This window comes from Podarcis tiliguerta (assembly GCF_965153285.1).
Source record: "Podarcis tiliguerta genome assembly, chromosome: 17".
Taxonomy (NCBI): Eukaryota; Metazoa; Chordata; class Lepidosauria; order Squamata; family Lacertidae; genus Podarcis; species Podarcis tiliguerta.
The window spans coordinates 37,425,858-37,452,338 of record NC_139550.1 but is presented as its reverse complement, the minus strand read 5'-3'; the positions used below and the strand labels follow the sequence as shown (position 1 = coordinate 37,452,338).

Below are 26,481 nucleotides of genomic sequence, written 5' to 3'. Positions count from 1 at the left end.
CTGCATCACCACATGTAAGAGGACCAGGAGATGCTGACTGAAGCCATGTGTTCACTAGGCAGGGATGAGCCTTGGAGAGGAAATCTGGGCAGGCAGCTGTACAGGTGGGCAGATAAATTGTTCCTATAAGGGGGACTTGCAATAAAAATGTGCAGCATATCCCGAAGAGACTAAGTGGCATGCTTCTGTTTTATGGCTATAAATGTTCCCTCAGGACTTGGGGGTCATATTTAAGGTACAGGAAAAGGAATAGTGACACCTTTCCCCAACCCTAAATATCTTACTCATATTAGGGTTTGAAAATGCACGGACAACTTCACAAGTATAGGAGGCTCCCCAGTTCAGTCATTCGCACTCCAAACTTGTGGAGAGCACCTGGAAAAAGATGCTGAGATTACTAAGCCCCAGCATGGGTTTCTTAAAAACAAGTCATACTAGATGACTCTAATCTCTCTCTCTCTCTCTCTCTCTCTCTCTCTCTCTCTCTCTCTCTTTCTCGTTACAAGCTTGGTGGATCAGGGGAATGCTGTGGACATAGTGTATCTTGACAAAGGCTTTGACAAAGTTCCCCATGATATTCTTGTGGAGAATCTGGTAAAATGTGGGCTGGACAAGGTAACTGTTGGGTGGATTTGTAGCTGGCTGGCTGGCTGAACACAAAGAGTGTTCGCTAATAGTTCATTGTCATCCTGGAAATAAGTGACAAGTGAGGTGCCACAGGGTTCTATCCTGGGCCCATTGTTGTTCAACATCTTTATAAATGACATGGATGAAGGCATTGAGGGGATGCTCCTCAAATTTGCAGATGACCCCAAACTGGGAGGGGGAGCCAATGCTGCAGAAGACGGAATCAGGATTCAAAATGACCTTAAAAGATTGGAGAATTGGGCCCATACTAACAAAATGAATTTCAATAGGAACAAATGTAAGCTTCTACACTTAGGCAGGAAGAACCAGATAAACAAATATAAGATGGGGGGGGGGGGCACCAGGCTTGACAGTAGTACACATTAAAAGGATCAAGGGGTCTTAGTAGACCACAAGCTCAACGTGAGTCAACAGTGTGATGCAGCAACGAGTTGCCTGGCTCCCACAAGATCACAGCCTCCAGTTTTCCTCTGGGCATGTTGGAGGGTATGCTTTAGGCTATCAACATTCTGGTGACATACACAATGCACATTTACAGCACATGACTTCACCCAAGAATCCTGGGAACTGCTTTGCTTAGGGTGCTGAGAATTGTGTTAATAATAATAATAATAATAATAAAATATTTATTCCCCGCCCTCCCCAGCCAAGACCAGGCTCAGGGCGGCTAACAACCATTAATAAAAACAAGTTGATTAAAATACAATTTAAAAAAGATTAAAATATAACATTAAAACATTAGGTTGTAGCCTCTTTGCCGGTGGAGAAAGGAAAAAAGCTACACATGTAGCTCTCTATTGGTTAATTGATTATTTAAAGAAGGTGGGTATGCAGCATCTGTGAACCCACAGGTTTCTGTCACACAGGTTAGAATAACTGTAGAGTTGGGCCCCCTCAGGGTCATGTTGTCCAACCCCTGCGATGTAGGAATCTAAAAAAATGTAGTATAAACACTGACAACTGGGAAACACTGGCCTGTGAGCGCTCCAGTTGGAGAACAGCCTTTACCAAAGGTGTCATGAGCTTTGAAGACACTTGAACTCAGGACTCAAGGGAGAAATGTGCCAAGAGGAAGGCATGCTTGGCAAATGCATACTGTACTGTGATCAACTCCCCCCCCCCCCCCCGGAAACCAATATCCCCAAAGTGGAAGGACCTGTGGATCCAGAATTGGCCTCCAAAGTCACTGTTAAAACCGTGTTTATGGAAGACAATCTTACTCGGCTACGAGTGATCGCCAAAGAGAGAGCTGTAGGACTGTCAACGAAATGCCTTCCCACCTCTTTTTCTGACTTGGGCTGCAGCTCCCTCCTTGCATTCTTTATCCAGTTTTCACCAGGTTGGCCACTGCTTTCCTTTTGGGTGAAAACAGAGTAGGTGTTGAGCAGTTCCACCGTCTTTCTGTCACCCAATAGCATATCTCCATCTTCTCCACGCAAAGGACCTGTTAACTTGCTTGTTTTCTTGCTTCAAGCATAGCCAAAGAAACCTCTTAAAATTATTTTAAACCTCTCTTGCAAGCCTGAGTTCATTCTGAACTTTGGCTCATCTGACCTTCTCTCTGCAAATGTTGGTTACTTGTATATATTTTCACTTTCTTCCCTTTCTGATACATGCCCTTTTTAAATCTCATCTCATCTCTAAGCTCCTTAAGCAGTCATACTGGTTTCTTTAGGTGCCTCTCGCTTTTCTTTCTTCTTGGAATTGTCTGCTTTTGTGACTCAGGATTCCACCTTTAAGAAACTCTGATCCATCTTGGACCCTCTTCTCTCTGAGTATTTCTGACTATGGGATTTCACTGAGTAGTTCCTTAAGCTTTTTGAAATTAGCCTTTGTTTTGACCTTTTCTGTTCATAAAATGTCATTTTCTATGTAGACATATCTATGTCTAGGTGTCCCCATTTCATTTCAACAATGTCAGTTCACTATAGGAGGGAATTATGGTACATTCACGAATTGACAAGTACTTAATAGCATGTTTGTTAGGAAAAGTGCTGGTTAATAGCCCTGAATTGCAGGCTTATTAATAACACCTAATAAGTGCTGGCACTGAAATCATGAGACTGGCTCAGAACAAATGAGGTGTTTTAAAAACAAAGCCAAGCTTTGATTGGGGTAGTAATTTATTAGAAAAATAAAACAAGTGTAACACAAGGGCAGCAATGCCTATGCACAGTTAATATGTGTAAACTCCACGACATAGCAGAACCATTTCTGAGTAAACATGCAATAAATAAATGAATGAAGAATTCTGCTACTAGATCATTCAATTTTTTTGCCAAGAAAAGTTGAATTCCTGTATTAAATATATAAATTGGGCATGTATTTGTAATTCATATTAACTTGTCTAATTTATTCAGGGTTGTTTCCCTAGTTAGGGGGTGGAGCAGGGACTGAAGGGCACTGAAGCCCCACTACTGGGAATATTAGGCCTCATGTCCTCTCCAGTTTGCATCCAGTGGACTCTCACTGCTGTACACATGATGTTAGCCACAATTCATATTTATCCTGCTGTTTCTTATGAAATACTGTGTTTTGATTGCATTTCCCCCAAAACCAGCTTCAATCCTAATTGAGAGAAATAATGACTTACTGTACATGTGTTTTAAGTTGGTAATGTGTATACAGGCTTTTTCAGCCACTCTCCTGTTTCAAAGGCTTTAGCAGATAACTGCATTTCAAGACTAGAAAGATGCTTTTTCAAACAAGAAATCTAAAATTATTAGGAATATGATTTCTGTGCATTTTTCTGCATTCCTGTGGAATTGTAGCACGTGTATAATTATGATTTTGACTTTTTCAGTCTTTTTCTTCTGAAGGCTGGATTCTACAGCACACACACTTACTGCAGGCATATTTTAATATTCTCTTTAATTAGAGGGGCAGTTAGGAAGATCTCTTTTTAAATGAGCATTTAATGCATTTCCATATTGCAACTTCATACTTTTAATGGCTGTGCCTATGAAGCAGTTTCAGCCGAAATGAGCAAACAGCGATGTGCATCACCATAACTCCAGCACCATCCTAATCCTGGTCGCTAGTGGCGGATAATGATTAGCTGTTGCATACCAGTGCACACATGCAGCTGTTGCCAGACCTGTCACCATCTCTTCCAAAGATCTGAGAAAGGCACGGCTCCTTCAGTGCTACGGTGACTCATAGGATCGAAACATCTGTAGTAATTTTTTTTTAAAAAAGTCAACCAGAGTTGGAGAAAGATGATCAATTTCAAGGGCCAACTGGATGTGATGCAAGAGATTCTTTAATATGGTTAATTGCAGCCATTAAATTCATACTGTGACTGTGACTCTCTCTCTCTCTCTCTCTCTCTCTCTCTGTGTGTGTGTGTGTGTGTGTGTATAGAGGGTTTAACCTTTTCCTCTATAGAGCAGTTTTCTGATTGATATTACAACAAAGCTGCAATTTGCCCTGTGAGGCAAAACATATTGGTATCAAAGTAGGATATTTTTATGAGTTTCCCAACAGATTTCTGTGAAGAGGGTTCTCAGTATGGATTGTCCCGAGGGCCAGGGATATATCTGGCCAGAGTCTCCAATTTGATGGAAACCGTGAAGAGCTGGTGTTCTGGTGACATGACTCTATGGGAGCTAAGAAGTCTAGGTAATGGCTGGTAGACATGACTCATCTGCATTTCACACACTCACATGCAGCCAGGGAAAGGGGTAAGGTGTCTCTGTCTGAAAAAGGGCAGTAGGACTGAGCAAAAATGACCTCCTAAAATTATTTCCACTAAAATGGGAGCTGGGTGGAGTCGGCTGTCAAATATTTTGCAGTGGAGAAAAGATCTTTACCAACAGGTCAGGATAATATTGAAAAAGATGATTTCAAAATAATTTGATGTCCCAAAGTATTCCTGGAGAAACCCCATCATGTCTAGTTTAGACCTGAGAAAAACTGCTCTCTCTCCCAGCTTCAGGTATAGCTTTTTACGGGTAGTAACACTTCAGGCTATAAATAAAAGAATGTGACATTTGTAAACCATAGACAATATTCTCCTTGTTTCACCCCAAATCAACCCTGTGTGGAGGCACATCCCACTTCAAACCAATAATGGCAAAACTAACAGAACACATTTATGAAGGATGAGGAAGTCATGGGTAGACTGAGGCAGAAGGAAGCAAATAATACTGGTCGCAAAGAAGACAAACACAACATTTATCCTGTCTGGAGAATCTGCCCCTACAGATGAATCATGCCTGCACTGACCAACACACCAACTGGGACGAGACAGGAGAATAGGCAGTAACCCAGTTCTTTGCCTTCTCTGCCTGGGACACCCTGGTGAGAAGCTGGAAATGAAGGCAGCACACACGTCTTTCACATGGGATGATGAAAGTGGAGGTTTTGAAGTAATGGGACTGCCTCTTGCATCATGCACCCACTTATGTTCAAGCTGCTTTTGCATGGTGAAGTGTGGTGGGGGTTTTTTAAGAAGACGTTAAACTAATTATATATGCTATATAGGTAAAGGTAAAGGGACCCCTGACCGTTAGGTCCAGTTGCAGATGACTCTGGGGTTGCGGCACTCATCTCGCTTTATTCACCGAGGGAGCCGGTGTACAGCTTTTGGGTCATGTAGCCAGCAGGACTAAACCGCTTCTGGCGAACCAGAGCAGCAGACGGAAACGCCGTTTACCTTCCCACCGGAGCGGTACCTATTTATCTACTTGCACTTTGACATGCTTTTGAACTGCTAGGTTGGCAGGAACAGAGACCGAGCAACAGGAGCTCACCCCATCATAGGGATTCGAACTACCGACCTTCTGATCGGCAAGTCCTAGGCTCTATGGTTTAACCCACAGCACCACCCATGTCCCGCATACATACATACACATATACACATACACATTGGAAAGCGTTAATCTTCATGAAAGCAGATTGGCAGCTATTCATTGTGGAGAAAGAAAGGACAACTGCCCAGCATCCAAACATTGACAAAGACTGCTGCCCTCTCCTCAGGAACCCACATGCCAAATTTGGAAACGGTATCTCAAGATGTGGCCAAACCTATGCAAAAAAACAGGCAATGTTGCACCAAAGTGATGCTTTTGTCCACCATCTTGACTCAAAATGGCACCTGGAATCCACACAAGGCCCTGCCCCCCCCACCTTGGGAACTTTTGTGCTGAGTTTGGCAACAATACTGGACAAACATTTCCCAAATTATATAGTAATTGCTGCTGTTGTTACATTTTTTAAAATAAATAAGATTGTATTCCTTTGTTGTGTGAACAGTTTTATTAACATTTCTGTACATCACCCTGGAATCTTCTGAAGATCAGTGGTTGCAAAATATTTTAAAGACCCACCCACCCCTCAGGACTAGGTATTGCAGGGAAAGTAGTGGTGACCTGAGTAGGCTGTGGTAAACTTGTCAGTTTGTAACTGAGGTAAGACTGGTAAGCTTCAGAGGAGGAACCTCCAAGATCCCCCAGAGAAGGCAGCTTGGAAGCCACTGCTTTGAGAGATACAGTGGCCATTCTGAGCGTTACGGTGCCCCCAAACAAAGGGCTCATTCAAGGGAAGCTTCACAACCTGCCCAAATCCCTGAGACCATGTTGGACCCCTGTAGGGCCCTCTGCTGCATCATCAGCCAGCAAAACCCCAGGCCCCTCCACCAGACGGATGCTGGTTTCTGTAGTCACAGACCTGGCAGTGTGCTGGGATGGGCCAGCAAGGCCCTGGAGGCGTCAAATCGCCTTCTCTAACAAGAGCCGCTCACGGTTTCTGCACAGTAGCTGGTTGTGTGCATGCACAGAAGTGCCATTCATTGGAGTGAGACCTCGGAGCCTGGCCAGGTGCTAAGAGACAAACTCCCCTGTCTTAGGTGAGCCGGCTCCCCCAACGGACATTAACTGCCAGAGCCCCCTTGCTCCTGCCAGAGCTTTCCCTCCATTTGCTCCAGTCAAAGCCCTGCTTTCCCCCTCCCTCCCTCCTTCTTCCTCCCCATCGTCAGAGTTGTGGGGATGAAGAATATAAACCTCTCCCTGTACAGGAATATGCGCCGAGTGGTGAAACCAGCCTGGAGCTGCTCTGCAGGCTTGCAGTCTGGAAGGCAGAGCAAGCATGAAGCTCCTTCTCCCTGCTCTCTTTGCCTTGGCTCTGTGGGCTCCCCTTGGCTGGGCTGCCCGGAAAAAACCTGAAAGCCCAAGCAAGGGCTTGAGTTCCTCATCCTCTCCTGCCCTAGATGGGCCAGCCCATCCCGGGAAGCGACGAAAGCAGCAGGCAGCAAGCGAGCTGATCTTGGGGCAGGGTGTGGCGGAAGGTGAGTCAGGGGGAGGCCGTGTGGGTGGTGGAAGTGCATCAGGGAGGGGCTTCCAAAGGGGCGTGGTTGAAAAGTGAAGCATTGGGGACATGAAGCGGGCCGCCGTGCAGACTACCACAAAATAGTGAAATGTACCAAACTGATACAGTCTCTCACCCCTGGGGACACTTGCAGAAAAAAAGGCAACTGGGAAGAAGGGAAGCTCAGCTTCAATACTTTGAGCCCTGTTTGTCTAGCCCCGTCCGTCCTGCAGTGTGTCAGCCCACATTTACGAATAAGAGTTGTCCCACATGCAGCTGGGATGTTGCAGGCAGGCTCAGCTAGAATCTTACCAGAATTCTGCCAGAACTGGAGGATGCAAAACCAAAAGGAAACGTTCCCACAAGCTGCACACGCTGGAGAGTTAGGGGTTGGTGGTAGTGCAATTTGTAGCATTGCATATGCTAGTATAAATGATGTTGTGGACCATAAATTTGAATGTGTGTAAATTGCGCTACCATGTAGCCCCTTAGCAAGTGGCGTATGGCAGCAACTGGAGCCATTTGGCAAAACTACATGTGAGCCTCTTGGCTATGGCTATGCTAATGAGCCCCAGGCAAACCAAAATGTAATCTAGGGCCCAGATAACAAACATCTGGGGACAAATATGTTCCTTAAGCCGTCAGTTGTTTTTCCTGGGGTAAAAGGATGCACATTTCCCCACATTTTTTCTGTATACATTTAGGCATGGAGCTTGCCTCTGCTCAACATTGATGGTTACTTCCACACTGGTATCTGAAATTGCCACCCTTTGTTCACATACTTTTAATGGAGAGAAGAAATTATGCTGTTGTCAAATCATTGTAGTCCATTGGTTTCTGTGTTATTCTCCTGTAATTTGCAGACTTGGTATATGTGTGTGTTTTGGGGGGTTGTCTCCACAGACTGTTGAAGCTTTTCAGGACTACTGCAGCTTTAAAGTTCCAGTTTGCAGGTCCTCCCCATATTATTGCTTCCTGTTTATTCCGTCTGGAGGATTACTGCTGAATAACATCTCTTAGGCTGCAATCCAACACATGTTTTAGACTCTGTAAGATGGACATCAAAGTAAATAGGTTTAGACTGTTAATTGCCCAGTGTGGTGTTCTGATCATGGATGTGGTGGTCGTCTTTAAGTACTTGGTTTTTGTTTTTGTTTTTTTAAAAAATAGTAAAATAACACTGTTTAGTATAAAAAATAAAAAAGTAAAAGAGCAAGAAAACCAGTAATCAAAGCCTCTCTATCAGACAGGAAGAGAAACGGCAACAGGGATAATTAATTGAGGTTATTCAATCACCAACAATCCTCCAGTCAACGGAAAGAAATAACATGGGCAGGATTTTCATTTTACATGGGCAAGGACTTTTTCTGACTAAAACTTTTTGCCAGCAAACATTGTAGAAAGATTTTAGCTATGGTATATATTGTTTAACAACGGTATAATATTGCTACATGCCACCCCAATCTCTGAGCAGAGTTAGATTTCAGGCTCCAGGTGCTTATAACAGCAGAGACTGTGGTGTCTTTATGAGATGGGGTTTATTTACTCACCTATACAGTCTGGGACTCCGATGGAGGGGCTCCCAGCGTCATACTCCAGGAGGGTTCTGTGTCTCCCATTCCTGCAGCCTCAGATTCAAAGTGTCCGCTCACATTGTGCTCTGACCTCCCCCAGCCCTTCAGCATGTTGCTGCTTGCAAACTGCAGCTGTATTTCCTCCTGATTACATCATACCTAACTGCAATCCTGAAACTTCTTGCTCCTAAAAACTCTGGCATTGTCTTCTGCTAACTACCCAGAGCCCAGGGCTGGCTCCCCCCATTTGCTGGCTGATGGCTTATCCCCCCCTGTCCTTGTTCTCTGTTAAGGACTCAGAAGCCATCATCAGGCTGACCTGTATTTTCACACTGCTCAATTCAGCACCCGACAGCACATCTTACTACTCCAAGCACTGCTCAAACTCCAAGCACCACCAGACCCAGGAGTTTAGGGGAGTCAAGGCACTCACAAACTAATACCAATATAATGCTGTGCAGAACCTCTGCTTTAATTCCACTTCCAGTTAATATGGAAAGGCAATTCTTGGCAGTTAGCAGTTCTAAAGGACTCCAGCAGCAAATCAACTTAGAAATACAGCCTGAAAGAGCAGTTGTGATTCAGCAGTCATTCATTCAAAGTAAAAAAAAAAGTGTGGTCTTGTGTATGTGTCCTCTGGCAAGGGCTGACCCAGATTTTTTGATGGATAGCCCCAAGAATCAGCAGAAAATATTCTGTTGATATGCACAGCAAACAAAGTCACAGCATTCATCATGTTATGCTTCACCCAGGATCGACTTGACCCAGACTGCAGTAGCTCCATTGAGAGTATAGAATGAATTAATATTATATGGACCTTTCTAATCCATTTGGAAGGCTGGTCCTGATTGTGCCCCAAAGCAAGCCAGTGCAGATGAGCAAAAACTGGAGTAATACTGTATGTCCTTGCAAGCAACTGGGTGGCAGAATTCTACACCAGCTGAAGTTTCCAAAATAGAATTTAAGGACAGCATTGAGGTGTGCAGTGTAGGGGGAAGTGGACATAAAAGTATTGTGAGGGGAATGTTATTAAAAGGGGCACTGACTCCTAGAGGATACTTGCTTAAATTAGCATTTATGGTTTGTGATAGCTGCTGGCTACTAAGTACTAGACCCATCTTACCAGCCATGCTGGAAGCTGAGATCAGTGTCCTATCTGCGTATATGTCTGTGTACAGTGGTACCTCGAGTTACAGACGCTTCAGGTTACAGACTCTGCTAACCCAGAAATAGTGCCTTGGGTTAAGAACTTTGCTTCAGGATGAGAACAGAAATCGGGCTCCGGCGGCACGGCGGCAGCGGGAGGCCTCATTAGCTAAAGTGGTGCTTCAGGTTAAGAACAGTTTCAGGTTAAGAACGGACCTCCAGAACAAAATTATGTTCTTAACCTGAGGTACCACTGTATACCAATGTGAGAGAGTGTGTGCACCAGGAAAAACTTAGTGGTTAAAATGTAAGCCAGAAATTGGGGTAGATGGGAAAAGAGGTATTCTGTTAATCTGGCCTTCTTGCTGTTTGAGACATGGTGGAGAAATGCACTGAAGAGTGTGGGCTGAACAAATGACTAATAGCAAATGAGGATGAATGCAAGACAAATGCTCAGTGGCAGACAAACTAACCTCAGGATGAACTTTCAATAAATAGGTTGCCCAAACTCTGTTTGGAGCCCTTGCTTGTTCCCACAAGCTCAAACTGTATATATGTATCTAACACATTGTCACAAAAGTGCTGTCAGTCTCAAGTATTCACCTTCTGCATAAGGAAATTAGCTGTGTCATGGCTGTCCTTGGAACTCCTTACTACTTGGAGAACCAAGAAGCTGTGAATATTGAAGGAATGTCTACACCTGCACTATGCATTTAAAGCCCAGTCGCCTCGATTCTATCTTGTCTAGCCCTAAATTCTGATCTGATCCATGATCCTGTTTCCCACAGTGGACAGTGAGAAGCCTCCGAGGAAGTCAACAAGCCAGACATAAAGGCAATACAGCAGCCTTCTCCCAGTGGCTGGTTTTGACGGACAGATTTATTCTCAAGGAATAAGCCTAATTCTCTTCTGAAGCCATCCAGGTTAATGGTCATCACCACATATTGTGGGAGGTTTTAACTATTCACAGTGTGAATAGTTTTGGCTGTCCTGAATCTCCCGTCATTCGGTCCTAGTGTTGTGAGAGAGGCACAAAGAGAGGTTGCTCCTGGAACAGCCTGTTTACTGAACAATCATCCTGATCTGTTTCCGGGGAGGTTTGATGATGTTGCATCAAAGCAAGCGCTATCACACGTTTCCCCATGCATTTTCCTGCCATATTCCTTATCAAAGAAATTATGGTCTTTTGGGGAAGTGGGTTTGTTTGTGTGAGAGCTCCCAATCAACTGTAAATGTGTGATTGGCCAGTGCGTCACTGAATCCCACCCAAAACAATTGGCCACCTGGAAGTGCCCAGAGAGAAAATCTTTTCTCTGGGGACTTGCTGACACAGACTTCCTTTTGTGCAGAGTTCCAAGGAACAGGTCCAGGCTTTAAAGCTTCATGTCCAAGTATTTTGTATTTTGTCTCGGCGTTTTCCTAGGAAAACCTGCATTTTACCACTGAATTGGCGCAAATGGAAATCAGGTTTTCCACAGATGGTCATTTGCTCCAATTCAGCAGTAAAACGTGGGCTTTCCCAGGGAAAGCTGTGGGGCAAACACAAAACTGCTTGGTCAGGGAACTTTAAAGCCCAGACCTGTGCCTGGAAAGCAGGGTGCCAAAGGAAGTCTGGATGAGCCCTGCACCCCTCATCACATTAGAACCCAGGGTCAGGTTTTACCACCCTGCTGTAGCACTCCCAAGGGAAGCACATTGATTTTCTGGTAGGACTTATTGGCAGCCACTGACACACATGGGAGGAGAAAGGAAATGCCCTCAGGGACACCACAGATGTAGCACCTTGACCTGCTTCTTGCCCCTAATGATCCCAGGCCTTAGGGGGCAAATCCGATCCTATCTGCTATCTGCAGGAGGCAGTGGAAGACAGGAGGGCCTGGCGTGCTCTGGTCCATGGGGTCACGAACAGTCGGACACGACTAAACGACTAAACAACAAAAAAATGCAGACTTAGGTCCTGTTTCCTGATCACTCTGATGAGGCATAATTTTAGAAGCTATTACATAGGTAGGCAGGATGTGCATTTTTCAAATCCTAAGTAAATAACCGAGGTGTTGTGGTTTCTGTTTCCTCTTTTGAATTTGCAGAGACCCTCAAATCTGTAGCCGGTGTGGAGAGTGTTGCAGGAGAAAAGGGCTTGCGCCAGAAAGGTGGAAAGCCTTCAATCCTGAAGAACAGTGTCTTGAGGAGGAAGGAGGCAGCGCTCCCCAACTACCTGAATGGCCAAAATCTGGGGCAGGGAGGTGTGCCGAAGAAGTTGTCCAAATTTGGAAAGAAGGTATTGGGCACAAAGAGAGCAGAGACTGCCAGCAGCAGCACGGGTGCAAAACCAGAATCCGCTGCCCCTGCGACAAACCTCAGCCTGACCCAGGCAGGCAGTATGTACCCTCAGAAAGGTATGAACAAGAGTGGGAATAAAGGGATGAAGTCCAGCCTGTGAATAAGTTTGGACCAGTTTCATTGTTAAGCTTGCCTACCAGTTTTAGGCTGCAATTCCAAGCATGCTTACTAGGAAGTAAGTCCTGCGAAACTCAGTGGGCCTTACTTCTGAGTAAGGCTGTGTGTGCAGCATACATTTAGAGCAGACACACCCTGCAAAGAGTCCTGGGAACTGGAGTTCACTCCTCACAGAGCTACTATTATATCTAGTGCCCTTAACAAACTACTTCTAATTGTGGGAATTAGACTTGTAGCTCCCATTTGCAGAGTATGCAGAAGGCAGCCCTGGGCTGTTTGACTCTTTAGTTCTCTTTTCCCTCCTTAAAAACTACGCAATACACTCTCTTTTAAAGTTTAAAGAACATTTGACTTTTACTTAGTGTACTTGCAGTTTCAGATTAAATATACAATACAGGTGGATGTTTATTTTAGTCACTAAAACATCTCACCTAGATTAAGCTGTTGCAGACTAACAAACATTTACATACTGACAATACACTTACTCCAAGGCAGACAGAAGCACAACACAACAAAACACACCTGCTGCTCTGACTGCTAAGACTCACAAGACTGTGAATAACAGAACCAACGGAAATCACAAGGTCCTACAGCCCTTTCAAACATCAGCCCTTGACATATGCATTTTGGATGCTAACACCCCACACTAATCTCCGTGGAGGTTAACTGTACAGTTAATGCAGGTAGGGTTGATGCCCAGGCTGTCGGGACCCCCAGAGAAGTGCACTCCATTGGGACACTTCCTATATCAATGGTGTTTATTTGGTAACAGTCGTGGGGAGGGAGCTGCAAGGTGCCATTTTTAGCTACCATCAACATAGTGTTGCCAAGGGGCCCTGTGGGAAATGTAAAATGGTGGCATGCAAAAGGCCTCTTCCAACAGACCTGGCTCTAAGCGCAAGGCACCTGCATCGGATAGTGGAGTTCAACATGTGGCTAGTGGAAGACTGATCTAAGCCATGGCTCCCCTTTTGAATGAACAGCTGGGCAAGAGAGAGAGTGGGCCATGCTGCCTTTGTGCAGGGCAACTACCCGGTCAATGGTGCCCCAAGTTAATCAAGGACTGTTAATTAGGTATTGGGCCCCTGTTAGGTGGGGGTGGAGCGGAGATGGGTCATGTAGGTGCCAAAATGTCCTAGTCTGCTTTGCCTTTCATTGCGCATCTCTTGTCTCTACAGGTTTGATCCAGGTTGAGAAAACACCAATGAGGGAACCTGTTGCCCCACAGAAGGCAAAGGCAAGAAAGGAATATGCTGTCACGTCTAGGAACAGTACTCGGATACAGATAGGAAAAGTGCCAGGCCCTGGGCATGGAAATGAAAGCCAGGCACTCTCTAGTCCTACCCACAAAAATACTGGCAAGGCAAAAGAAGGAAAGGAGCCCAGAATAATCCAAAGCAATGCCAGCCGGGCACTGCTGCAGAAGGAGAACATCTCTCCCCACAGGAACACCAGCAGGCCAGCATCAAGAAAGGACCATGGCCCCCTCTTCAGAAACGCCAGTCACACCCCAATGCGGAAAGAGCATAGTGGCCTCACTAGGAATGGCACTCAGGCCCAGGGAGTGAAAGAGCTCAGGCTTCTCCCGAAAAAGGCCAGCAAGGCACAATCAGAGAAAGATCATGGCATTCCGTCGGCAAACACCAGTTGGTCACTAACACGGCAAAAGCAGGGCATCTCCCAGAGAAATGCCAGCCAGGCGCAGATGAATAAGCGGCTCAGAGTTGCTCACATAAATGCTAGCCAGGCACTGTCAGGGAAAAGACTCACCACCCCAAACAGGAATGCCAGCTGGGTTGAGGTCAGGAAGGAGCCCACCCTTACCCATAAGAATGCCAGCCAGGCAGCGCCACAGGAAAAACCCAGATTTTCTCACAGGAACGCCAGCCAGGCATTGCCAGGGAAGCAGGATGGCTCCCAGCAAAGGAATACCAGTTGGGCAGAGGTTAACAAGGAGCACAGACCTTCTCACCAGAACGCCAGTTGGGCATTGCCAAGGAAAGACTCCAGTTCTTCCCGCAGAAATGTCAGTCGGTCACTGGCAGGGGCAGAACATGGCATCCTGCGCAGGAAAGGTGGACAGGCACGAGCAAGGAATCTGCCTGGTGTCCCCTTCAGAAATATCACCCAAACTGAGGCTGTGAAAGAGCAAAACGTATCTCATAAAAGTGTCTTCAGAGCAGGAGGCACACCAAAATGGCAACCTGCCGTGCCAAAGGAAAGAGATGAGCCCATAATGCCATCCTTGCCTGTGACCTGCCTGCTTTCTGAACATGCCATCGCTTGTGGCAATGCTCGCCTGAAACATGTGCCCAGGCTGAGTGACACTGCGCTCAGAACCCTCTACCTGGCAGGTGAGTATCTGAGGCAGGCAATGGATTTTTCTTCTTCACCAGCCTGTGTCTCTCCAGCTTCTCTTTCCTCACCTCATTCCCAGTATAAACACTCTTCTGGGCCCAATAACTGGCTTATCGTGCAAACCTATACATGTCTACTCAGAAGTAAACTCCACTGAGCTCAGTAGGACTTACTCCCAGGTAAATGTGTATAGGATTGCAGCCTTGTTCAGCCGGTACGCTGCAGTGCACTCATTAGTAATGATCCTGCTTTCAATACTATTTGTGCCTGCAAAGTTTTTGGGTGATCAGACTGTTTAATTTCCAATCAGTGCTGAAATCCTTTTAACTTTTCATACCACAAATGTTTTGGGGTGTTTTTCCTCTTGCTTTTGTTGCACTGTAGCCACTCTGGAGAGCAATAATGTGGTAGCATTGGGGAAGCATCACAGAACAAAAAATAAAGCAGGAAAAAATCCACCACTATAATTGTGCGAGGATATGTTGCAGAAGGCACTTGCAGCCAAACACCAGTTTGGAAGGGCCCTTTCGCCCTGTTTTCCAAATGTCTGTGTGGTGGATAGAAGCCAGCTAGACCTGGAATTCCCAAAAGGTTTGTGTGCTGCTGGGATCAATATCATGACTTTTGCTCTGACAGGAACCCAAATACTGTACAGTACAGACAAATTCTTTAGGGGCCCATCAATGTATCACAGTGGTTTGGAGGTTAGCACTAACCATAGTTTGCCTGCAAACTTGTGGTACAGTGGTACCTCAGGTTACATACGCTTCAGGTTACTTGCGCTTCAGGTTACACACCAGAACCAGAAATAGTGCTTCAGGTTAAGAACTTTGCATCAGGATAAGAACATAAATCAGGCTCCAGCGGCGCAGCGGCAGCAGGAGGCCCTATTAGCTAAAGTGGTGCTTCAGGTTAAGAACAGTTTCAGGTTAAGTACGGACCTCCGGAACGAATTAAGTACTTAACCTGAGGGACCACTGTACTGGGAAGCAGAGACTGGAGGAGGGAATTGGTCACAGGAGGTGGGAGCACAGGTTTCAGGTCATTCAAACCATAGTTATGAGGAGGGAAAAGAGGGAAAGGGACTATGAGGATGGAACATAAGGATGATTTAACAGGCAAATAACTATAGACTAACATGGACAAATATGTTACTGAGATTTGATGGAACCCCTAAAGAAAAACACATCACAAGGAGCCAGTGAAATACCAATTTAGGACACTAGAAGATAATTAAAAAGAGGGGAAAAGGTTATGAGGATTTCTTGAATGGCAAAATATGATGGTTGGAGATCTGGGAGGGAATTCTGAGATAACACAATCATGCAGAATGAAAAAACAAAAACAAAAAACAGAAGTATATATGTTAGATACTTTGAATAATGGTTATATATTCACAATTGGCAGACAGGGAAACAGAAGTATATCTTTCTCTTTTTTCTTCTCTTTCACTCTTTCTCTTTTTGGATTGAGTCTCTTGTATGACCTTTGATTTTGGGTGCCTCTTGAGTAGCGTTAACTAGATGTATATCTTAACATCTAAAATTTTATATCTGTGATAAATGAAGATACATACAGGGAGCTGACAGAGAAAGGCAGGTCAGAGTGTTTTTTCTCAGAGTGGGAGACTGAAGAAGAGGAAGCTATCCCAGGTGGGAGGATTCAGTGTGTGAAGATCAAATTAAAGGGTGACTGAGGGCTCTATAGATATACCTGTATGCATAATTTTGTGTCTTATAAGGATCATGTGAGGATTATTAATGTGTTTCATTTTCTCTTTCTCTTTAATTGTTTCTGATTGATAAATTGTTTTCTATTATTCTCTTTAGTTTCGTTGGAATTTTATAGAATATTAGTTTGAAAACCTTTAATAAAATTGATTTTTTAAAAAAGATTGGAGGAACAGACTGAGATGCCTGAGCTGGGCTTTTAGAGTTGCCATTACAAGGCCCAGAGTGTGATCTTCCCTGTAACCTCCCATCTTTTATGCTTCCCAGAGAATGAGATCACACATGTCCCAGCTGGGATTTTCTTGGGCTTGCCCAATCTAGAGTGGCTGGATCTCAGCAAGAACAAGCTGGATTCTGCAGGCCTGCACCCAGAAGCTTTCAAGGTGAGTGGAGACAGGAAAGACCTTTTGCTGTGAAGGGAGGTTCAGAAGCAAGGAGGGTAGTCAATTTATTCGGGGGGACGGGGACTGAGGGGGAAATAGATTATCACAGGCACCTTTGGAGATTACTCCTGACTTCTTCAATTAAAGGAGATTCTGAAACTAGGACTGTACATGCAAAGAATGTGTTGGGCCATTGCTCTATAATTTGCCTATTTGTAAGAAATAATTATTTCTTGTTGACTATTGAACATGATCACAATCCTGTCAGTACCTTTCTTCTTCCATGCAGAATCTCACCAAGCTGAAGCGCCTGAATCTGGATGGGAACCGCCTCACTGCAGTCCCAGCTTTGCCCAGTTCACTACAAGAGCTCAAGATGAATGACAATAATTTAGAAGGACTGCAGAGACACAACTTCCGAGGTAGGGGTCACTTTACAAAAAGTCCTTCCTTGGATGTGTGTGTTTTCTCTGCATATGATCAGAGGCCCTCATTCCTAGGCGCCATGAAACGTGGTCCAGAACTGGTCCAGAATCCAAAGGTTCTGCTGGGAGTCAGTCCAACAGGGCCAAGGCAGCAAACTAGGCAAGGACAGGTACAGGTTCTCAGGCAGGATCTAGCAAACAGCAATGTTGCTCCCGCAACCTGGGACAGGGTCCGACAGCCTTTTATCTCTGTCCCCCGGCGACTCACCTCCCTGTTTTGCCCGAAGGCAAGCACTCCTCCTGCGAGTACTCAGGTCTCTCCTTCTCTCAGACCTCAGTCTCTGCAGCTCGGGAAATGTCGGTGGGTTACTAGACCCAGAGGCCACCTCAGCCTCCCCTGACCCAACTGGTAGTGGAGCAGCTGTAAGTGATGGCCCATCTGAAAGCAATGAGGTCATCCCCACATCTGGAGCCAAGGGCAGGCTCAGGCCCCTGACTCGGCCCAGCTGGTGTCTGTTGAAGGGACCTGTGCAGACTGGCACTCTTCAGGATCAGGCCCCAGACTTGGCTCAGATGATGCCTGAGGCAAAGGATCCGGTGCAGACTGAGTCTCCTCTGGTTCCAAGTCCGAACCCAAGTCCTAGGCATGGGATGAATGGAAGTGTGGAGAAGCCCTTCATCATTAGAAAAAAGTCTTACATTTTCCATAGCAAAGAGAACTGCACTGAGACATGGAAATTATATCATTAATATATCATTATTAATTAAATTTTTATACTACCCTTGGGGACGCAGGGGGCCCATGGGTTAAACCACAGAGCCTAGGACTTGCCGATCAGAAGGTCGGTGGTTCGAATCCCTGCGACGGGGTGAGCTCCCGTTGCTCGGTCCCTGCTCCTGCCAACCTAGCAGTTCGAAAGCACATCAAAGTGCAAGTAGATAAATAGGTACCGCTCCAGCAGGAAGGTAAACAGTGTTTCCGTGCGCTGCTCTGGTTCGCCAGAAGCGGCTTAGTCCTGCTGGCCACATGACCCGGAAGCTGTATGCCGGCTCCCTCGGCCAATAAAGCAAGATGAGTGCCGCAACCCCAGAGTCGGTCACGACTGGACCTAATGGTCAGGGGTCCCTTTACCTTTACCTTTATACTACCCTTAATCTAGTTACAATATAAAAGCACATTCTTATTTCCCTTTGCCCCACCGCTGCCTTGTGGAACATATTCAGGGGAAGAAAAGGCTGAGGAGCAAATCCTACACAAATCTGGAGTGGAGTTTCCAAGACAGTTGGATGCCATTTTGTACACGTTGTTTCTGGCAACTCCTGCAGCCCAGCTGGTGCCAAACTCATTTCTTTGCTTTCCTTTGAAGAAGCCAAGAGGGGAAGGGGCTTGTCATCTGGGCAGCCCAGGACCTCTAGACCAGGGGTCAGCAGCCTTTTTCAGCCGTGGGCCAGTCCACCATCCCTCAGACCATGTGGTGGGCCGGACTATATTTTGGAAAAAATAATGAACAAATTCCTATGCCCCACAAATAACCCAGAGATGCATTTTAAATAAAAGCACACATTCTACTCATGTAAAAACACGCTGATTCCCGGACCGTCCGCAGGCCAGATTGAGAAGGCGATTGGGCTGGATCCGGCCCATGGGCCTTAGGTTGCCTACCCCTGCTCTAGACACACTGACCAGGCTTGCACCCCAGGGAGGTCACTTCAGGCAATGTGATTCTCCAGCAGTTTGGCTCCCCGCCCCCCTGGAGGCACACTCCATTGTCTCCCAAGACAGACAGGTGCCAACAACTTCTGAGGAGAGATGCATAGGCTTGTATTGTAAACCCTTATGGGCAAATTACATTGCAGATAACGGTGTCTGCTGCAGCCATACACAGAGCACACACATGTTATCAAGATGCAGAGTAGAACAATTACATAATGGGATGCCCGGCCATTTCAAGTGACCTCATTTTGCTAACAGCATCCATGTGTCTAAATGACCTGAAACTATTGCCCAGACACATGGAAAGTAGACAACGGTAGCAAAAAGAGATCCCCCACATAAACAAATCTCATGGATCGCTACTACAAAGGCAAGTCTAGATATGTTGCGCCCTCCATTGTCCTTTGACAAAGTCAGCGCTCTACCGAATGCAATGCACTGTGTTCATGCAGAACACGTTATGCTATTTCCAATATCGGTGTGAAGATCTTCCATCAGTTTGGAAGCCAGGAAGCCAGGAAGCCTGCTATTACTGGTCTAGCGTCTTTCTGTTTCTATAATTGCCCAGTGCTGGATGTGTGTGGGTTGGTTCCTGAGAAGTTTGTTAGCAGCTGATAAATGGGGGCTAAACAGGAAGCTGGGATACACACTGGGCCTCCTGGGAGCACGTTCTGCTGCTAACAGAGGCCCGTTGTTTCTACTCTGTCCATCCTGAGAGTGTTCCAGCAGTGGAAACTGAAAGGAAATGTAAAAACTTGACTAATACGCTTACGTGCATTAATTTTATATAATTTGAAATTTTTGTTCCTTAACAATTGGGGGATTCTGATAGCTTGTTGCCAGTATATTTCTCCCCTGTTACTGTTGTTGTCCCTGTGTCTTTCCAAGCACCCTGGGGAGGCAGAAATTTGGCAGGTGAAGCTTTCTCCATTCTTTGCTAAATCCCTCCATGTCAGCGAAAAGGCAAAGAGCTTAAGAGCAAGGCTGGTAATGGGAGGCAGGGTGGGGGTGGGCAGAGAGGGGAATATTTGACCCATATTCAAATGTATATTGACCTGCATATCAGTCCTGTATTTCGGTTGGGGGGGGGTAGCACTCTTAGCTTCTGTGAGGTCCTCCCTTGCAGCTGTTTTTTCAAAGGCTATGGAGGGCATGATTTGGTTAAACCTGGAGGAATTCAGCGAGTGGAATTGGGGCATTTCCTTAAGGGGTGCTCTGCCTGTCCCAGTATAATTCCAGCACTGAACTGATTTCTGAATGTCATTTCATAATACATTTCTCATCTCATACATGAGCCTTCAAAGGATTAATTCCGCCACAGCACCGTGATGGCACATCCAGACTGTTGTTATTTTTGCAGGTACAATTAAATGGCATAGCAGCAAATTTATACCACACAATTAAAACGGCTTCAGTGGTCTTGTGCAACAAAACTGTCCTCTCCCCAAAATATCTGGGCTTTCTGCAGCAAGGAAATGTGATGGGAAGGAACAGGGAAGTTTCTTTATTGCAGTTGCGGGGGGAACTTGCTGTTTTATATTTTGAAAATCAATCAATCAATCAATCAATCAATCAATAGGATGGGGAAATGCCCCAGAAAGTGTGGGATATGCTTGATGCAACATCATATAACCTTCCTGCAAAGAAATAAGAACAAATGCTTAATAAATAGCTGCCACCATATAAGGTTCCCACAATCTTTGCGCCAAACATCATCCGGATGAATGTTCAATAAGCAGGTTGGCTGCAAGTGGTCAGAGGGCATTCATGGATTCATCTCTCCTCTGCACAGGCCTCTTCAAGCTGCTCACCCTGGAGCTGGAGGCAAACGAGCTGCATGACGGGAACGTGCTCCCCACCACCTTCAAGCCCCTGAGCAGACTCATCTACCTGCGACTGGATCGGAACCGCTTTCGAGCCATCCCGTCAGGTTTGCCTGCCTCCTTGCAGGTGAGCACATCAGGGGTTGTTCTTTGTAACAGGACCAGACCCTAGTCAGGGGGCTGCCAGCTGAACCAGGAGCCAAACCTGGTAGGTCAAAGGGTATAAAGTAATGTATGAGATTTGAAAGGAATACCGTACAGCAGGCAATGTCCAACTTCAGATAGGCTGTGACCTACTACCCAGTATCAAAAACGGGCAGTGATCTACCCCAGGCATAGGCAAACTCGGCCCTCCAGATGTTTTGAGACTACAGTTCCCATCATCCCTGACCACTGGTCCTGTTAGCTAGGGATGATGGGAGTTGTAGTCCCAAAACATCTGGAGGGCCGAGTTTGGCTATGCCTGATCTACCCATTGTCATTCTTCAACTTAAACATACTCTTCCCGCCCCCCCAACACATGTGTTTTAAGCTGTGCTTATTTTAGAGCCCCTCTGGGCCAAACTGGTCTGTCTGTTGGTCTCTCCTGCCCGCTCCACCCTAGAAGGTCGCTAGCTGGGCTAGTGGTATGCACTGCAGAGCTCTCACCTGGCGCCGCTTCTTCTCTGGGCAGCAGCCAGGATGGAGAAAGAAGCTCTGAAGTGAGCCAGTGATGTCTGCATTGTCTGCTCAGGGCAGCAGCACCACTGTCCAAATCAGCCAAATACTGGGCACAGTATTGCACCTAATATTAAAACTGCAGAGTGGAAGGAAAAGAGGACCATTTTGTGCCTCTCCACTTCCAGCTACAATATGAAGACTGGAGAAGAGACCCTCTTAAGAATATTAGGGGGTGGGCAGGGGAAGGACTAGACCATGTGAAAAATGAACATAATATTTTAGCTGCAGTTCATTCATTTTCAGCTTTGTATTCTTGTTATAAAAAAAGTGTGCCTAGCCATTCTGTTGTTAAACCTAGGTTTAAGGATGCCAATTATCTCCTAGCCTTCATGTTTCAGTTTCTAACACGGCAACCATGGGAGGGGTGTGTATGTTGCCCTCATGTGCTTGTGGACTTCCCAGAGTCACCTGGTTGGCCATTGTGTGAAACAGGATGCTGAACTAGGGCTGGTCCAGCAGGGGTATTTCCCTCTGCTCCTGTGATACCACCTACATCTCTCTTTAAAGACGACTGTCTGTCTCCAGTCAGGCCCCATTTAACTTGTCTCATTCTGGAGTTCTTCTGTATGTTGTTGTTTTAGAGGTGGATAGGTTGTGTGAAATAGGTACTGGATTTGCTTGCCACACAAAGCTGGACAGGGACTGAGCAGAACTGGAATCAAGGAAGGGGCGGCGGCGGCGGGGGAGGGTGCTGGAATCAACTGTATGGGGGGGGGGGAGCTGGAGTCATATTAAAAGACAGATTTAAAATCAACAGTTTCCCACCCTTGCAGGAGCTGCACCTCGACTCTAATCACATTGAGGAGGTGACCGAGAGTGTCCTCAACAAAACCCTGAACCTCACTGTGCTGGTTCTGAGCAACAACAAATTGCAGGAAGATCGCATTGCTCCACGTGCCTGGATAAACCTCCCGTGAGTACCTTAGCATCATTTTCTCATACCAGTGATACTCCAAAAGGAGAGGGTATGAGAAAATCCAGATTGAGGGAGGGGAAAATGTGGGAAGGTGATTTGGAGGTGACTGTCATTTTTTAAAAAACAAATTTATTTAAGTTCTCTTTCAAATTGTGAGGTTTGATTAACAAATCTATTTCTTTTATCTAATTTGAACAATTCATTAAGTTGATGATATTGTAACCAACCTGTTACTATACTTATCTTCTCCGGACCTTTTTATTTTAACATCTCCATCTCCATCCATTAAGAAATCTCTACATGTTGCCTACTCATTTTTCATATTTCATTTTTTCACTGATATAACTTCTATGGGAGAAAGCCACAAAGGTGTCTTTTTCTAACAAATTTTTATATTTATCTCATACTGTATATAAATTCTTCCTGATAACATGATTCATTAAACCTTTATGCATTTTAACTTTACCATATCATAAATATGAATGTGAGCCAAACTTATTGCCATGTCCTTCCAAGTCTAACACCTGTGTATTTTTCAATGCTAACCACTCCTTTAGCTAGCAAAGACAAGATGCCTCATAATAAAGTTGTAGGTCTGGCTGGAGGTAACTGTCAGATGGACAACAGAGAAAACAGAGATACAGGAAGTTTATTGTCCATATTAAACTACAATATGCCCCCAAGTGCAATGTTTTTCCCAAGGAAGGGAATGGCAGCAATTCATGTATACAGGAGGAAATCCAGAACACCACTGTTGGGAAGTCAGGAATCCCCAAGGGCTGTGTGTGTCTTTTTCCTCCTCAGGAAGCTGGAGGCCTTGGACCTGTCTCACAACCGCCTGGTGCACGTGCCTTCATTTCTACCCCGGCACCTGAAGCAGCTGACTCTGCACCACAACCGCATTGAGCGCATCCCTGGCTACGTCTTTGCCCATATGAAGCCTGGCCTGGAGTTTCTGCATCTGTCACACAATGCACTGCGAGACGATGGCATCCACGCCGTCTCCTTCCTGGGGCTCTACCGCTCCCTTGCTGAGCTGCTCTTGGACAACAACCAGCTCCAAGCCATTCCCCGTGGCATCCTGAACTTAAAGGGGCTGCAGGTTCTGAGACTGAGCCACAACCGCATCAGGTAAAGCAGGGATGGGGAGACAGTGGCCCTTTGCATAGGTATTGGACTCCACTTTGCATCATTCCTGACCATTGGCCATGCTGGCTGGGGCTTGTGGGAGTCCATCAGTACTGAGAAAGGCACAGGTTCTCCATTTCCAAAAGAGAGCCTACTCTGCTCCTTGCTCCTTTGTGCTTCTTGCATCCACAAGCGATGAGAAATCCTAGGGCATTACAGTCAGTCTGTTTGGAGGAAAGAGTGCTGTAGGGACTGGTGGCGTTTGTGTAAAATCTGAATGTATATAAATATACCAATTAGCAAGCAAGCACACAGGCAGCCCAGCACACAACAGAACTGCTATTGTCAGGCTCCGCAGGCAACTATTTTAAATACAGTGGTTACATACGCTTCAGGTTACATATGCTTCAGGTTACAGACTCCGCTAACCCAGAAATAGTACCTCTGGTTAAGAACTTTGCTTCAGGATGAGAACAGAAATCATGCTCTGGTGGCAGGAGGCCCCATTAGCTAAATTGGTGCTTCAGGTTAAGAACAGTTTCAGGTTAAGAACGGACCTCCGGAACGAATTAAGTACTTAACCCACTGTACCTGGTATCTTGAGGTTGTATTTTGCTCCTGGGATAAAACACAGGAAATCAGATTCCTAGCCTTGCTACTCTCACCCTCATTTTAAAGATGACTTATGTGAGCCAAGAAGTTTTAATCTCATTCTCCTATTATCCATGAACTCACTACTACATTGTCTTAGGTAAGCCAGTCAGCACCTCTCCTGACCACACCTGTAATATGGGGATCATGCTCAGACGCCTCACAGGGTTGTTGTTTGTGCTGCAGAGAGAAGGTACTGTATGTGAAGCCCTGTCAAGGGCTGCATGATGCTGAGGGTTCTTAGTCTCTCTTCCTGGCAGGCATGTCCCCCTGAACTCTGTCTGTGACACGCGGGTGGCAGAGGACTCGAACATTGTGTCGATGCACCTGGAAAACAACTTGATTGACCGCCGCCGGATCCCACCCACAGCCTTCTCCTGCATCAAAGCCTACCACAGTGTAGTGTTGCGGCCGCAACAGAATGAAGAGGACGACTACTAAAGGTGCCTTGCAGATCACTCGCAACAGCTGTGAGGTGGTCACAAGCTATGGGACCAAACACTGTCCCAACCTGGGGGCGTGGGGAGAGATAATTGCTCTTCAAGACATCACAGTGCTGCAGGGGCAAGGAAATAGGCGCCTCTCTCTTCTCTGTCACTTGTTTCATGTTCCCCACTAGAGGCTTCAGGGGCAGTCTTTTAAGGAATCAGGTTTTTTTGTGATGAGAGAGTACTGGAAACATTACAAATGTACAAAGGTGAACACAGATGACCAGGCGAATCCCTAGCAGACAACATCCCACACAGACACCCGGTGCCCCCAAAGCAGCAGCATATCTTTGAACCTCTCTTGTCATCCTGCTACAAAACTCAAGGCTTCCGTGTCCTTTGCTGACTCTGTTGCAGCACCAGACTGTCTCCTTAGCTCTTCTTCAAGCAGGTGGACAGGACAGTTAGCTTGTTGCCACCGGTTAATCAAAGGCCTTTAGCAGGAACCTTTAGCAAAGCAATTGTGAAAAAGCCTTGAGAGAAGTTCTTCCAGTGCAGGCATGGAGAAGCCTGTGGCCCTTCAGATGTTGCTGGACTCCAGTTCCCATCATCCCTGACCACTGGCCGTGCTTTGCTCAGGCTGGTGGGAAATGAGAGTCCAAAGTCAGCTGGAAGGCCACCGATTCCACATCCCTAAACGAGAACTTCTGTCTGGCACCAGAAGGTAGATAGTTTTGTTATGGATGGTCTGTGTTTTGTCATCTGTGTGGTACTGCCAACATCTCCAAGGGCGTTGTTTCGACTCTCCCTGCCCTAACCATTGTAGTCAGCACCTGAGGCTTTTACCACCTCATAACCCTCCAAATTCTGCTACATATAAAGAGTGGGGGGGGGGGTGCATTCCAGACTCTCTCTCTTTAGACTTTCCACAGCAAAAACTCACAATATGGTAGCATTTTCTCTCCGGTGTATCAGTTTGATAAGAAGTTTTTTTAAAAACAACAACAAATGAACACAAATTCTATCAGACAGCTCAGTGCTCTTATCCCACTTCCTTTTTATGTGGTAAATGTTATTAATATGTCTGGTGCTATATACTTTCTGTATTTCTTCACTTACGTTGAAATCTTTCACAATTGTTTTATGTATAACTGTTTTTGCTTTTTCAATTTGTGAATTAAAAAACCTTCTTTAAATAAAATAAAAAATAGTTTAAAACATATTAATTCAAGTGTTTTGTTTTCTGCTGCACCTTACTTAATCATTCCTAACAGTGACCCAGGATATACAGTGGTATCTCGGGTTACAGAAGCTTCAGGTTACAGACGCTTCAGGTTACAGACTCCGCTAACCCAGAAATAGTACCTCGGGTTAAGAACTTTGCTTCAGGATGAGAACAGAAATCATGCCGCCACGGCGGCAGCGGTAGGCCCCATTAGCTAAAGTGGTGCTTCAGGTTAAGAACAGTTTCAGGTTAAGAATGGACCTCCAGAACAAATTACGGTAAGTTCTTAACCCAAGGTACCACTGTATCTCAAAGTTTAAAGTTAACACTGACTCCTTTGAGAGGGAGAGGATGAGCTTGCGGTTTGCAAACCATATGACGAAACAAATGCTCTTGACCCCAAGTTCAAAACACTGATATGCCTCAAGAAGAGTAAAAAAGTCAACTTGGCTGCAACTCATGAACAACAAAGATGCTGGATGCTTCTGTGCGAAAGGCCACACTGGGCTTGTTTATAACTGATTTCCAGTAAAGCAGTGGACAATGAAGAAGCTGCTGAAACTTCTGCATCACCCTTTGCAAAACGTTGTGTACTGTCACATGAACCCCAATCTCTGAGCAGGAAAAGGTTTCAGGAGTTCCAACATGTCCCTCAGATTTGGTTTCCTTAGAATGAAGGTCACTGGGCTGATGGCATTTCTGTGATTAGAAAGTTTAATTTACACATATACAAACTGAGCACAAACTGGAAGAGTCACAGCATTAGCATTCCAATAGACGCAGGGAGATTTCCCATAGCATTCACTTCTCACAGAGAGCAAATAAGGCCTCTTCTGTCCCCTTTCACAG

General features: G+C 45.6%; 1 protein-coding gene across 3 annotated transcripts; it reads left to right on the top strand.

Moving 5' to 3' along the window:
- Positions 1-25,615, top strand: LOC310667402 (uncharacterized protein). Of its 3 annotated transcripts, XM_083419675.1 has the most exons (10): positions 15-104; positions 6,665-6,934; positions 11,762-12,070; positions 13,310-14,485; positions 16,487-16,602; positions 16,892-17,024; positions 20,534-20,691; positions 22,058-22,197; positions 23,005-23,331; positions 24,240-25,609. In XM_083419675.1, the coding sequence occupies exons 2-10, from the start codon at positions 6,736-6,738 to the stop codon at positions 24,418-24,420; spliced, it is 2,739 nt and encodes a 912-aa protein (XP_083275801.1). In that variant the 5' UTR covers positions 15-104; positions 6,665-6,735; the 3' UTR covers positions 24,421-25,609. The 3 variants fall into 3 exon arrangements, with proteins under 3 accessions (XP_083275802.1, XP_083275801.1, XP_083275800.1); XM_083419676.1 differs by lacking the exon at positions 6,665-6,934 and having other exon boundaries at positions 1-104; positions 24,240-25,615; XM_083419674.1 differs by lacking the exon at positions 15-104 and having other exon boundaries at positions 6,614-6,934.
- Positions 25,616-26,481: the final 866 nt, after the last annotated feature.

Coding starts and splice junctions, on each gene's coding strand:
- LOC310667402 (XM_083419675.1), top strand. CDS start 6,736: ATGAAGCTCCTTCTCCCTGCTCTCTTTGCCTTGGCTCTGTGGGCTCCC. Junction 17,025..20,533: donor GCAGAGACACAACTTCCGAG/GTAGGGGTCACT, acceptor TCCTCTGCACAG/GCCTCTTCAAGCTGCTCACC. Junction 23,332..24,239: donor CTGAGCCACAACCGCATCAG/GTAAAGCAGGGA, acceptor TCTTCCTGGCAG/GCATGTCCCCCTGAACTCTG.